At 41.9% G+C, this 15,853-nt stretch overlaps 1 protein-coding gene across 2 annotated transcripts in view; it reads right to left on the minus strand.

Moving 5' to 3' along the window:
• klf8 (Kruppel like factor 8) overlaps positions 1-15,617 on the minus strand; it is a 117,207-nt gene extending 101,590 nt beyond the window's left edge. Inside the window, exon 1 of one of the 2 annotated variants that reach the window (XM_061898862.1) lies at positions 15,183-15,617. In XM_061898862.1, coding sequence (XP_061754846.1) covers positions 15,183-15,209 — 27 coding nt within the window. In that variant the 5' untranslated portion in view covers positions 15,210-15,617. The remainder of the gene's footprint in view (positions 1-15,182) is intronic. The other variant, XM_061898861.1, reaches the window with a different exon arrangement.
• Positions 15,618-15,853: the final 236 nt, after the last annotated feature.

Here is a 15,853-nt window from a genome sequence, read left to right on the forward strand (position 1 = left end):
AAACTTTCATGCAGTGAAGGAAATCACAACTAAGTCAATTCACCAAAACTGTATTTATTAAACAGTTATTAGCACGTGACTTTTGAAATGATGCTACATATTAGCAGTATTGCTACTTTTGGTAGCAACGCTTGTGCCCCATACTTGACACATTAAAGTTGTCTATTCGACATATTCCCGCTTGAAGCCTCACCACCGCCAGACGATGGACCCCCTGCTGTTTTACTTCGGAATTAATTATTCCTTCATTTGTTACTAGATTTGCACCTTCTTTCTCTCGTATTACCGCTAGCAACACTCCGCTAGCATCACAACTAATGTTAGCCATGCTGCTACCTCTCTGCTCCGTGAGGGCGTATACGTATGTTACGTATGACGTGAAGTATGTGACGTGTGTAAGAAGGTGCGTTTGCTGTCTGTGAGAAGGAGAAACAATAAACAGTGGGAAGAGCCTGTAGTGCAGGGGTCGGCAACCTTTACCACTCAAAGAGCCATTTTGACCCATTTCACAAAATAAAGACGACAATGGGAGCCGCAACGATTCTCGCGAAAGTCTGCTGGTGGTCACCCAGACAACAATAATAAAGCCGCACTATGAAGCCATTGCCTTTGACGCCTTCTACAACATGTACAAACAGCTTGCCAGTCCAGTATCATGTTGTATGTGGCTTCCGCATATACACGAACGAGATTGCAAGGCATACTGGGTGATACAGGTCACACTGAAGGTTGTGATATAAACAACTTTAACAATCTTACTAATATGCCCCACACTGTGAACCCACACCAAACAAGAATGACAAACACATTTCGGGAAAACATCCTCACAGTAACACATTATAAACACACCATAACAATTACCCAGAATCCCGTGCATCCATAACTCTTCCAGACTATATTATACACCCCCGCTAGCACCAAACCCCCCCCCCCCCCTCCGTGCGTCGGTTGTGGTGGGCGGGGTTAAGGGCGCGGGGGTGTATAATATATCCTGGATGAGTCATGGATGCACGGGATTCTGGGTAATCGTTAATTTGTGTTTATAATGTGTTACTGTGAGGATGTTCTCCCAAAATGTGTTTGTCATTCTTGTTTGGTGTGGGTTCACAGTGTGGCGCATATTAGTAAGATTGTTAGTTGTTTATATCACAACCTTCAGTGTAACCTGTATCACCCAGTATGCCTTGCAATCTCGTACGTGTGACGATAGAAGCAGCGAAATGCATGCTTCCGGCCGGCAAGCAGATAGCATAGCATAGCATAGCGTAAAGGCCGGCGCGATGGCATGTTGTATAGGACGTTAAAAGTAAATCCATTAAACGTAAACCCATCACGGCACGCCCTCAATATTGTAGTCCGAGTGAAAATATTGTAGTCCGAGTGAAAATCAGACAATGTTGACCCCGGATGAGGCACCGAAATCCGGACTCTCCCCGTAACAATCGGGGGGGCGGCGAATATGCAGCTGAGCCACATCAGAGTGGCCAAAGAGCCGCATGAGGCTCCGGAGCCGCGGGTTGCCGACCCCTGCTGTAGTGTAATGCCAGCAGCTAAAAGCAACTGCGTGAGAACGTATACTCTGATATTACGATATGGTCATTTTCTATATCGCACAGAGACAAACCCGCGATATACCGCGTATATCGACATATCGCCCAGCCCTACGGCAGGCATGGTGTTCCTCAACTTTTCTCCGCCAAACTTATTGCTGAGTATTGTGGCCAAACAGCTACATTTTTGTTCCATTTGACTACAGAACTTTCCTCCAGAAGGTCTTATCTATGTCCATGTGATGTCAGATGAAACAAAAATTGAGCTGTTTAGCCACAAGAATGATGGTTTATTTTATAGCTAACTTGCTAAAACGCTAGCTCAAAGCTATACAGCTTGACAGTGAAAGTTTGGGCACATTTTAAAGCGTTTCTGATCACACAAAGTGGTCTCTAAGATAGGCTCCGACACAGCTTTGACTACTGTGGACATAAATTAGTGAGAAGCGCTTCTTGCCGTCAAAGCCCTTCAAAATGGCTGCGTCGTTTGTACAGGATTTAAAGGGGAACATTATCACAATTTCAGAAGGGTTAAAACCAATAAAAATCAGTTCCCAGTGGCTTATTTTATTTTTCTACGTTTTTTTCAAAATTTTACCCATCCCGGAATATCCCGGAAAAAGGCTTTAAAGTGCCTGATTTTCGCTATCTGCGAAGCCACCGTCCATTTTCCTGTGACGTCATCCAATGATGCCAATACAATCAACATGGCGGATACCACAGCAAGATATAGCGACATTAGCTCGGAATTAGACTCGGATTTCAGCGGCTTAAGCGATTCAACAGATTACGCATGTATTGAAACGGATGGTTAGAGTATGGAGGCAGATAGCGAAAACGAAATTGAAGAAGAAACTGAAGCTATTGAAGCTATTCGGCCATGTCTGCCTTAGCATCGCCGGTAAAATGTGCAGACCAAACGATCAGGACTGTCGTATTGACAATGGAGCAACTTAAATGCGTCGATTGGTAAGTGTTTGTTTGGCATTAAATTTGGGAAACGGTGGATGCAAATACAGCTACAAATGTACATACAGCTAGCCTAAATAGTATGTTAGCATCGATTAGCTGAGAGTCATGCCGCGACCAAATATGACTGGTTAGCACATAAGTCAATAACATCAACGAAACTCACCTTTGTGATTTCGTTGACTTTATCGTTGGAAATGCATCTGCTTTGAGTGTCGCAGGTTATCCATTCATCTCTGTGCCATGTTTGTTGTAGCATCGCCGGTAAAATGTGCGGACCAAACGAGAGACTTTCGCATCTCTTGACACTGGAGCAACTTATCTCCGTCGATTGGTAAGTGTTTGTTTGGCATTAAATGTGGATGGAGAGAAAGGCTGGATGCAAATATAGCTACAAATGAGGCATAACGATGCAATATGTACATACAGCTAGCCTAAATAGCATGTTAGCATCGATTAGCATGCCGTGCTAATCGATGCACATTCTACGTAAATCAACTTGAATCCGTCCCTGATCGTGTTGTTACACCCTCCGACAACACACCGACGAGGCATGATGTCTCCAAGGTACCGGAAAACAGTCGAAAAAACGGAAAATAACAGAGCTGATTTGACTTGTCGGTGTAGGCGTTGACTACCTAGGTGACGTCACGTTTTGACGTCATCGCTCCGAGAGCAAATAATAGAAAGGCGTTTAATTCGCCAAAATTCACCCATTTAGAGTTCGGAAATCGGTCTTTTTTCTGCAACATCAAGGTATATATTGACGCTTACATAGGTCTGGTGATAATGTTCCCCTTTAAACAGGATGTGACATAGGGGGGCCCCGCCTCTTCAGAATGGCGGCGCCGGCGTGCACATTAGGTGACGTCATCAAAGCGGCAGCCCCCGATGGCTTCAAACGGCATGCCAAAAGAATGAATGAATGGCATGTATATACGCCGAGACGTGGTTCGCACACAATTTGGCGCGATATAAAGGTTGTTGACGTTCATCTCCCTCAACTGTTCAGGTTCAATGTCTACAAAAGCAACCATATTGATTCCAGGGGATATCCAACACAAAATGAACAGATTACAGGGGGTTAAAGGTCACCAAATCATTCCCTTACTTCTTCACGTTATACACTCAAGATGGCGGGCGTAGCCGGAGGCTCCACATGCTAGCTAGGTTGCTTCGAGATAATCTGCTGGCTTTTATTTTTTAAGGTTACCTGAGGTCAAAGGGGAAATCGGTACGTTTGTTGGGCAGCTTTGTATCTGCTACAGTAATGAAACGCTAGCTAAGGGATTATTTGTCTTTGCCAAAGCCAGACAGCAAAACGCTACATTGGAATTATTATTTTTTTTCTGTTCTGTGTTTCTAATGGCGTCACCTGAAAGTGTTGGATTACTGGGTGTGTACAGAAGTACATACCAATTCTATGTCTTTTTAGACAAATTCTAATAATATTTTTTGGTAATGTTATTCTCTGTATTCTCTCAAATGGGGACCAAATCTGCCGTCTCATATCCAACACCAATCTTTGCGAAGAGGAGTAATTTTGATTAAAGAATGAGGCAGCGATGCTCTGCATTCAGCGTAAAACCTCGGCTGAGTGTCTATTAATAGAATTCAAGAAGAAGTCCTAGGGCAGCGAGGCTGACCAGCAAATCCAGGGGAAAAAAAACAAAACAAAACACTTCCTCCTGACTTTTCCGGTTACTTCTAGGAGGAAATGACACAACCTCTCACCTCATTTATGGCCCCAAAAAACATCTTCCTCAATATAAGGTGAACCCATTCAGAGAGCGCTTCCAAATATTTTTTGTCGCTCAGCTGCGCGTTCTGCTTTACGCCGGGCTGACCGCACGCTCGTCGTTAATTCTCAGGGACGCCGTCGACACGGCGACCCGAGCGAGGCGCCGCCCGCCAGCGGTGACCCTCAAGGTTGACCCCGAAGCACACGGCCCATTCTTTACACTGTGTCGTCTTACCTGGTGCTCATTTATCTCATCCTGTCTTTGGCACACACACACACACACACACACACACACACACACACACACACACACACACACACACACACACTCTTGTATTGGTTACCTTCCTGAGACCTCCGAAAAATGCCTACCTCTCTCGGAGCACCCTTTCTAGATATATAAAGATTCGTATTTACAACATTAATATTATATACATACTATGCAAATATAACAAGGTAAGCTTTTAGTACATTTTATTTTTTTTATTTTTTTTGTAATCCTTATTACAACACACACTTGTTATTTCATATGTGGACTAAAGGTGTCAGGCTTGCCGCTGACAGTTTGTGTTTTATTTTTTCCTCTGAGTTTGTTTAGTATTTCCTGTTTTTAGTTCCTGTCAGCGCTCTTATTTTGTCTGTTTCCTGTTTTTTTCCCCTGTGCGCTGTTTCTCCTCAGCTGCGGCTGATTGGCACCTAGCCACACCTGGTGTCAATCAGCCCAATCCTTTTTGTACATGCTTTTGTCCTCCAATCAGTGCTGGATTATTGTCTTGTCGATTTAGCTGTCGTGTCATGTATTATCGCTCCTGTCGTGTCGTACTTTGTCGTGTCTTTGCAGCGTAGCGGTAAGCTATATTCGTTTGATGTTTGTAGCTTACTGTTTTTTGTTCCCTGCTTCCAGTTTGTTCTTTCATTTTACAAGTACGACTTCTGTTTTCCTGCTCGCTACCCGCTAGCTTCCACGCTAGGCCCCTTTATGTTTTTGCTAGCTTCCATGCTATGTCTGCTTTTTGTTTTCTAGCTCCCATGCTAGCTCCCTTAGTTTGTTATCCACCCACGTGCGCGCTTTTGGTTGTACCGCTTTTGTTTGTTCTTGTTTAGTTTTAATTAAATCATGTTTTCTCACTCCATGCCTGCCTCCATCTCTGCATCGTGGGGTTCGTCACCAACTAACTCTGACAAAAGGGGGAGCACTTTTAAATCCGACACGCAGTCAATTTGAAAAGTTCACACACTCTCTCTTGTATTTGTTACCTTCTTGAGACCTCTGAAAAATGCCGACTTCTTTAGAGCCACCCTTTCTAGATATGTAAAGATTTGTATTTACAATATTAGTTATATATACATACTATGCAAATATAATAAATGTAAGCTTTTAGTTGTTTTATTTAAAAATACATATTTTTTGTTTGTAATCTTCATTACTTACTTTAAGTTATTACAGTTCGTCTCTATATACATATTTTATATTTTTTTATTTTGGCTAAAGGGGACGCATTTCCATTTCTTACACACACTTGTTATTTCATATGTTGACCAGAAGGGGAGCACCTTTAAAACCAACACACAGTCAATTTGAAAAATCCCTCTTTTTTGGGACCACCGTAATTTTTAAAGATTTGACCACCGGGGGTGCAAATGAGATCTCTATTTTTGGTAATGTGCTTAAGGCCGATGACAAACGAGTCACCGACCACGGATGGCCCCTGTACCGCAATTCGGACAACCCAGCTGTAGAAGCTAACTGTCAATGGCCACTATAGTCTTAGTACCGTAGTGTATTTCATCCTATGTTCACATATGGGACGCGGGTTGTCTTACGTCAGCACAGGAAGTCGCAAAATCCGCTGTTCAGCTGGCTGTTTTTTTTCGGAGATGAATAGGGAAGTCCTTCCGTAGCTTGTTTTATCATATATTGCTGCTTTTGCAAATGTAAATGTTTACTTTTGTATGCACATTAAATCAACAAAAAAATCCTGGCTTTGGAGCAATGTTCACTGACTCTAGTATTTGGCTCACTATTAAATGCAATAGTTTTCCGTATTGGAAACATGATTTTGGCCCTAACTTGTTCACTGGTCCTCATATAGAAGGTACTTTTCCCTGTTGATGTCTGAAGAAGGGTAGTAATACACAAACACACACACACACTCACACTCACACACTCACACAGAAGCAGCCAACTGGCCAACGAACCAGTCATCCGCTCAGCCACCTGATACCAAAATACAGAACCATCCTTAGAAACAAGCTTATCCCATATCAGGTAGAAGGAGAAGTGCCTTAAAAAGATTCCAGAACTTTCCAGCTTCTTCCCATTGCTGCACATTGCTAATAATGTACAAAGAACAAGATAGAAAAAAAATACTTCACTGACTCGAATCAGATGATTCGGCTGAATCGATTCAGTGACTCAAGTTACTAAATTCTCTGTAGACTCGGATGATTCATTTTAGCTGACTCAAATAAGTTGAGCAATAAGATGTACAACAGACTTTGATGATTTGTGCGACCCCGAGAGGGTAGGTAGGATGGATGGATGTTTGAATCGATTTACTGACTCGATTTAGTGATCATTTGTTTGAATTGATTCACTGACTCGACCCACCTGAACTACCAGATGTACAACATAACCAGATGATTACGCTGAATCGATTCACAGATTCCTGTGGACTCAAATGATTTGTTTTAATTGATTCACTGACTCAAATCATCTGATCTGACAAATACACAACCAAATCAGATGATTCAATTGTATCAGATCACTGACTTGATTTAGTAAACCCACTATGGACTCCGATTATTCCTTTGAATTGATTCACTCACTCAAATAAGCTGAACTATCAGGTATACAAGAGAATCAGATGATTCTGCTGCATCGATTCATTGTCTGAGTTGGTAAACTCCCTGTGGACGCAGATGATTCATTTAAATTGATTCACTGTCTCAAATCGGCTGAACTATCAGGTACACAAGAGAATCAGATGATTCCGCAGAATTGATTCAATGGATCGAGTTAGTAAACTCAGTGTGGACTCAGACAGATGATTCTTTTTAATTAGGTGCTTCTAAAATGTCCCTTTTGAGGTCCATTTAATAGCTCTGTACTAATTAGAGAGAACTGACCGCTTTATTTGACTGGGCTGAGTTTTTTTCTCTATCCGCTCCCGTCGCCGTGTGTGTGTGTGTGTGTGTGTGTGTGTGTGTGTGTGTGTGTGTGTGTGTGTGTGTGTGTGTGTGTGTGTGTGTGTGTGTGTGTGTGTGTGTGTGTGTGTGCGCGTGCGTGCGTGCGTGCGTGCGTGCCTGTTAGTGATGAGACACAATCTCGAAAGTTTGATTAAACTTTGTCCAGTTCAATCGTTAATGATTGACAGCTCTGTGGCATCACCCCACCGCCAATGTTTTCTCTTAAACACATTTTAGAAAAATCTTTGCCTCTAAACTATGGTATTCGTTATTGTATATGTAATAGCATATATTGTATTTATCAATTAAAAAGTGCCAGCAACTACCGCACGTTCATCGCTCTCATATATTCTTACAAAGTTACTAACCAAATAGTAAACTCTACAGCAGGGACGCTCACACTTTTTCTGCAGGCGAGCTACTTTTAAATTGACCAAGTCGAGGAGATCTACCTCATTCCTATTTATAATTTATATTTATTTATTTATGAAAGAGACTTTTTTGTTAACAAGTTAATGGTGTTTAATGATAATACAAGCATGTCTAACACACATAGATTCCTTTCTTTCATGAAGACAAGAATATAAGTTGGTGTATTTGATTCTGATGACTTGCATTGATTGGAATTAGACAGTGGTGCTGATAACATCCGCATTTTCAAATGGAGGGGAAAAAAAGTCCTCCTTTCTGTCCAATACCACATGAAAGTGGTTGGATTTGTCATCTCATTTGTCCAACTTGCATACTCGTTTTTAAACACTTTGTTATGAGAGTAGCATATGTGTGTGGCCCTTTAATGTCTGGCAGCAGGTGAGTGACGTCAGTGAGTGTGCGGGTGGGCAAGCAAGTGAGAAAGCGGTCGCTGAGGGCGGGGGAGAAATACATTGGCATCAAACTCCGTAGCTTGCTAGCTTGTGCACGCTAGCTTTCTGAGACTCTTATTTTGTTAGCACAGGCAGGATGAAACAGGTCTTTTATGGTGAAGACAGGAACTGTGCAGTCGGTCTTTAGAGTTTTGACAGTAGGTACGGAGTCTCTAGAAATAAAATGTGTTTCTCTGCGTCCGCCCTGTTAGTGTTTTTTTTCTTAAATATGAGCTCGCAGCAGCCAGCCTCATCTCACAAGATCCTCGGGTGCCGAGAATGTCAAACAACTGACGAAAGTGAAGTCTTGGTATGATTGATGATTGTTCATTTTTATGTCTATTTTTTAATGCCTGCCTTGAGATCGACTGACACACCCTCCGAGATCGACCAGTCGATCGCGATCGACGTAATGGGCACCCCTGCTCTACAGTAGCATAGCTGTCGGCCATGTTTTTTGTTTATGTTTACCTGAAACTGAATTCCTACTTCCCAGCAGTCCTGAACGCAGCACAAAACAGTAAAAAGATGTCCACCTGTGGCTCAAAGAATTCAAAAGACATAAAGTAATCTATATGTTTAAAAAAAACATAAAATGATCTCACTTTGCTGTATTATGTATACAACTGTCATGACAAAATGTAATTGCTTTCCCAAAGTACACCTGCCCAGCCTTGCATCTGATGCAAACATTTAATGTGTATATACTGTATATAGTATATTTGTGTTTATTAGTTATGGTAGTTTTTAGAGCATGCTACTCAGTGGCCTAATGGTTAGAGGGTCCGCCCTGAGATCGGTAGATCGTGAGTTCAAATCCTGGCTGAGTCATACCAAAGACTATAAAAATGGGACCCATTACCTCCCTGCTTGGCACTCAGCATTAAGGGTTGGAATTGGGGGTTAAATCACCATGAATGATTCCCGGGTGCGGCACCGCTGCTGCCTACTGCTCCCCTCACCTCCAAGGAGGTGATCAAGGGTAATGGGTCAAATGTGGAGAATAATTTCGCCACATCTAGAATGTGTGTGACAATCATTTGTACTTTAACTATTAGCTATACACTGGTCCCAGTGTTTCGTGGCCATAAGCTATTGTTGCCCCCTATAGCAGTGGTCCCCAACCACCGGTACCGGTCCGCGGCCCGATTGGTACCGGGCCGCAGAATACTTTTTTATTAATTTTTATTAAATCAACATTAAAAAAAAACGGGCTTCACGGTGGCAGAGGGGTTAGTGAGTCTGCCTCACAATACGAAGGTCCTGCAGTCCTGGGTTAAAATCCAGGCACGGGTTCTTTCTGTGTGGAATTTGCATGTTCTCCCCGTGAATGCGTGGGTTCCCTCCGGGTACTCCGGCTTCCTCCCACTTTCAAAGACATGCACTTGGGGATAGGTTGATTGGCAACACTAAATTGGCCCTAGTGTGTGAATGTGAGTGTGAATGTTGTCTATCTGTGTTGGCCCTGCGATGAGGTGGCGACTTGTCCAGGGTGTACCCCGCCTTCCGCCCGATTGTAGCTGAGATAGGCGCCAGCGCCCCCCGCGACCCCGAAAGGGAATAAGCGGTAGAAAATGGATGGATGGAACGTAAAAAACAATATACACTTACAATTAGTGCACTGACCACAAAAACCTCCCTTTTTCATGACAAAGGAAAAAAAAAAAAAAAAGGACTCAATGTGAGGATGTGAGGAGCCCTCACACGGGTGACGTCATCGTCATCGACTTCCGGTAAAGGCAAGGCTTTTTTATTAGCGACCGAAAGCTGCAAACTTTATTGTCGATGTTCTCTACTAAATCTTTTTAGCAAAAATATGGCAATATCGCGAAATGATCAAGTATGACACATAGAATGGACCTGCGATCCCCGTTTAAATAAGAAAATCTCATTTCAGTTGGCCTTTAATGCCACTTTTTTAACAGGTGCGGTAGGAAACGGTTGGATGGATTAAAATGTAGGATAATGTTTTATAGTTTGAACGTTATTTTTGACACTGATTACCAGCGGAATTATTTCATCATGCCAGCTAAGATTTATCTGAGAGCCGGATGCAATCATCAAAAGAGCCATATTTGGCTCCAGAGCCATAGGTTCCCTACCCCTGGTCCAGGGTGTACCCCGCCCTCAGCCAATGTGCAGCTAAGATAGGCTCCGGCGCCCCCGTGACCCCGAAGGGAATAAAGAGTAGAAAATGGATGGAAAAATGCTGATTAACATGTAAATACATGTTAATCAGCATTTGTAAGTCCCTTTTCTTGCAGTACATTATTTTTGTAATCAGCCTGACCTAAGCCTTAAAAAGAATGTTTGTGATTAACACATGGTTTCATATCATTTGATAAGGTGTACCCTGCCAAACTGGAAGTAGCTTGGATATAATTATTGCATATGATAAAGATCAAGAGTAAGATTACTAATTCCGTGCTAATATTTACGTGGGCCCCAGGTCCTTCTGTGATGGAAAATTTGGACCCTGAGGTAAAAAAGGTTAAGAGCCACTGCCTTAATCAATCAATCAAATTTTATTTATAATGCGCTTTTCATACATAAAAGAATTGCTACGCAAAGTGCTTTACAAAGTTAGAACAATACCCCGGTGACCCAAATCCCCCATTATCACATACGTACGCACGGACATAGATACCAAACGCAAACACACACACACACACACACACACATGCAACTATATGGACAAATGATTGCATGGCTGAGTACAGAGGAGACATGTGAGTAAACACTATCACAGGAGCCATCTGCACCAGGGGGTCATCAGACCATGGCCACCAGGGCGCTGACAGAAAAGCGCCCCCACAAGCACGGCCGATAAGCCCTGGGGCACATGGCTCATCTGAGGAACGTTGGAAAATAACAATAATAAAACGTGTAAAATAGTAAGAATCATTTGTAGAGATAGAAATGTATATACAAGTAAGACATATAAATATTAATAGAAAAAAACAAATATTTATATATCCATCCATCCATCCATTTTCTACCGCTTATTCCCTTTGGGGTTGCGGGGAGCGATGGAGCCTAACTCAGCTACAGTCGGACGGAAGGCGGTGTACATCCTGGACAAGTCGCCACATCATCGCAGGGCCAGCAGAGATAGACAGACATCATTCACACTCACATTCACACACTAGGGCCAATTTAGTGTTGCCAATCAACTTATTCCCAGGTGCATGTCTTTGGAAGTGGGAGGAAGCCGGAGTACCCGGAGGGAACCCACGCAGTCACGGGCAGAACATACAAACTCCACACAGAAAGATCCCAAACCTGGGATTAAACCCAGGACTACTCAGGACCTTCGTATTGTGAGGCACATGCACTAACCCCTGCTCCACTGTGCTGCCAACATTTACATATATATATATATTTTTTTTTTTTTTTTTTTTTTTTTTGTATACAGTAAATTTAAAAAAAACATTCCATGTATGTTTGGCCTTAATTAAGCACTTTCAAGCACATTAAATGGCCACAAGATCTAAAACTAACAATATTACTGTAGTGTCAGCCATTGCATAGAGACCAAAACAATCAGAGCCCGCTGTTCAGTATCCCGGGCTCTGATTGGCTTAGCCTTCAAGTAGCGTTACCACATTTGGATGAGAGGAGAGTAAATTATTATTATATATATAATATATTATATTATTTATTATTACCATTGTTTATTGTGAGCGAACTGTGGTGCTGAATTTCCCCCAGGGATCAATAAAGTATACATTCTATTATATTCTATTCTAAAGGTTACTATGTTGGTGTTATTTCATGGCCACTTCGAATGTTAGAAAGCTGTTTGTTTTTTATCTATCTATAAAAAAATAATAAAATATTACCCCTACTGTGTGTAAAAAACGATGCTTATTTACCGACATTTTTTTTGGTTGACTTTTGCCTGAAAGGCACTTTTTTCTCTCTACCTGAATCACAAATACTTAACCCACGCCACACCGAGCCTAACTAAAGTTGCCTGTTATCTTTTATTTAAAACGTGAAATTAACTCACTTTCACGTTTTTTAAGCGTCGAGAGGACGTGAATGAGCGGGCGAGGGAGGGTTGGGGCAGGGAGTTGAACCTGGGCCATTCTCTAGTGCATCCATCCATCCATCCATTTCTACCGCTTATTCCCTTTCGGGGTCGCGGGGGGCGCTGGCGCCTATCTCAGCTACAATCGGGCGGAAGGCGGGGTACACCCTGGACAAGTCGCCACCTCATCGCAGGGCCAACACAGATAGACAGACAACATTCCCACTCATTCACACACTAGGGCCAATTTAGTGTTGCCAATCAGTGGTTCTCAAATGGGGGTACGCGTACCCCTGGGGGTACTTGAAGGTATGCCAAGGGGTACGTGAAATTTTTTTTTTTATTCTAAAAATAGCAACAATTTAAAAATATTTTATTTGTAAATATATTTATTGAATAATACTTCAACACAATATGAATGTAAGTTCATAAACTGTGAAAATAAATGCAACAATGCAATATTCAGTGTTGACAGCTGGATTTTTTGTGGACATGTTCCATAAATATTGGTGTTAAAGATTTCTTTTTTGTGAAGAAATGTTTAGAACAAAGTTCATGAATCCAGATGGATCTCTATCGCAATCCCCAAAGAGGGCACTTTAAGTTGATGATTACTTCTATGTGTAGAAATCTTTATTTATAATTGAATCACTTGTTTATTTTTCAACAAGGTTTTAGTCATTTTTATATCTTTTTTTCCAAATAGTTCAAGAAAGACCACTACAAATGAGCAATATTTTGCACTGTTATACAATTTAATAAATCAGAAACTGATGACATAGTGCTGTATTTTCCTTCTTTATCTCTTTTTTTCAACCAAAAATGCTCTGCTCTGATTAGGGGGTACTTGAATTGAAAAAAATGCTCACAGGGGGTACATCACTGAAAAAAGGTTGAGAACCACAGCTCTAGTGCAGTGGTTCTCAAATGGGGGTACGCGTACCCCTGGGTGTACTTGAAGGTTTGCCAAAGGGGTACGTGAAATTTTTTTACAATATTTTTTAAAAAATAGCAACAATTTAAAAATCCTTTATAAATGTATTTATTGAATAATACTTCAACAAATCCCTCCATCCATCCATCCATTTTCTACCGTTTATTCCCTTTGGAGTCACGGGGGCGCTGGTGCCTCTCTGAATGCAAAATTCATAAACTGTGAAAAGAAATGCAACAATGCAATATTCAGTGTTAACGGCTAGATTTTTTGTAGACATGTTCCATAAATATTGAGGTTCAATCAATCAATCAATGTTTACTTATATAGCCCTAAATCACTAGTGTCTCAAAGGGCTGCACAAACCACAACACAAACCACTACGACATCCTCGGTAGGCCCACATAAGGGCAAGAAAAACTCACACCCAGTGGGACGTCGGTGACAATGATGACTATGAGAACCTTAGAGAGGAGGAAAGTTAAAGATTTCTTTTTTTGTGAAGAAATGTTTGGAATAAAGTTCATGAATCCAGATCTCTATTGCAATCCCCAAAGAGGGCACTTTAAGTTGATGATTACTTCTATGTGTAGAAATCGTTATAATTGAATCACTTGTTTATTTTTCAACAAGTTTTTAGTTATTTTTATATCTTTTTTTCCAAATATTTCAAGAAAGACCACTACAAATAAGCAATACTTTGTACTGTTATGCAATTTTATAAATCAGAAACTGATGACATAGTGCTGTAATTTACTTCTTTATCTCTTTTTTTCAACCAAAAATGCTCTGCTCTGATTAGGGGGTACTTGAATTGTAAAAATGCTCACAGGGGGTACATCACTGAAAAAAGGTTGAGAACCACTGCTCTAGTGCAGTGGTTCTCAAATGGGGGTACGCGTACCCCTGGGTGTACTTGAAGGTTTGCCAAAGGGGTACGTGAGATTTTTAAAAAATATTTTAAAAAAAATAGCAACAATTTAAAAATCATTTATAAATATATTTATTGAATAATACTTCAACAAATCCCTCCATCCATCCATCCATTTTCTACCGTTTATTCCCTTTGGCGTCACGGGGGGCGCTGGTGCCTATCTGAATGTAAATTCATAAACTGTGAAAAGAAATGCAACAATGTTGACAGTGTTGACGGCTAGATTTTTTGTGGACATGTTCCATAAATATTGATGTTAAAGATTTCTTTTTTTGTGAAGAAATGTTTAGAATAAAGTTCATGAATCCAGATCTCTATTCCAATCCACAAAGAGGGCACTTTAAGTTGATGATTACTTCTATGTGTAGAAATCTTTATAATTGAATCACTTGTTTATATTTCAACAAGTTTTTAGTTATTTTATATATATTTTTTTCCAAATAGTTCAAGAAAGACCACTACAAATAAGCAATATCTTGCACTGTTATACAATTTAATAAATCAGAAACTGATGACATAGTTCTGTATTTTACTTCTTTATCTCTTTTTTTTTTTTCAGCCATAAATGCTCTGCTCTGATTAGGGGGGTACTTGAATTAAAAAAAAAATGTTCATAGGGAGTACATCTCTGGAAAAAAGGTTGAGAACCACTGCTCTAGTGCGCAGGCCAGACAAAAAGCGGCCACTGGCCCTTTAAGAGATCAAGATGATGTCCTGTGAGCTGCAGATTGCGCCTTTCCGTTTCCTCCCCCTGCCCCTCTCTCTCTATCTCTCTCTCTGGCTCTCTCTCTCTCCCTCTCTCCCTCTCTCTCTCTCTCTCTCCCTCTCTCTCTCTCTGCATGTCGGACCTTTACCGAGCCGGATCACGCTTTCACCGAACAACAACAACAAAACAAAGACACACACACAATGGCCGAGTGGACATTTTGCACACGTTCGATGATGATAATAATAATAATGTGTACTTACTTTTTTATTACGGGTCTCCGTGTGCATCTCGGTGACCGGAGGGGTGGAGCAGTCCAGCGGGGAAGGGGGGCTTTTTTGTGGGTGTGTGTGTGTGTCTGTGTGTGTGTGTGCGGGGGTGGGGTGGGGGAGGGGGGTGTACTCCTATGTGGGCAAAGGGAGAATAGAAGGGGGTTTATGGGAAAGGAGGGCGGTCAGGTTTCCACCTTGACAGTGAATATTCGGGATACGGGAGCGGGATCCCTGCCTCTTCGGTTCAGTTCATGTTATCCGCAGCGTCGAAAAGGCGCCCCTCTTTTTGCACCCAACAAAAATTTAAAAAAAATAACGGCAGCCCAGCCTCGGTCGGTACGGGTGTGCGCGCGCCTCCCTTGTCAGCGTGTTGTTGCCGTGTATTTCAAGAAGGGCTGGGCTCTCTCTCTCTGCCTTTTTCCTCCTCCGCCTCTCCCTGCTTGTGACCCCACCCTGCGTCCCCACCCCTCATCTCGTGTCGCTCCGCTTGCTGCGCAGCCCCTGCAGAGGAGACACCTCCAGCGAGCCCGGTGACCCGACACCGGCTGCAAGGAGAACGGGCATGCATGTCAAAGCAGGATCGGTCCGCATCCCGAATTATTTAATTTTTATTTTTTGCATCCTCCCCTAATGTTATGCATGGAAGATGCTGGTGGAGCAAG

The sequence above is a fragment of the Nerophis ophidion genome, linkage group LG04 (assembly GCF_033978795.1).
Source record: "Nerophis ophidion isolate RoL-2023_Sa linkage group LG04, RoL_Noph_v1.0, whole genome shotgun sequence".
Classification (NCBI taxonomy): Eukaryota; Metazoa; Chordata; class Actinopteri; order Syngnathiformes; family Syngnathidae; genus Nerophis; species Nerophis ophidion.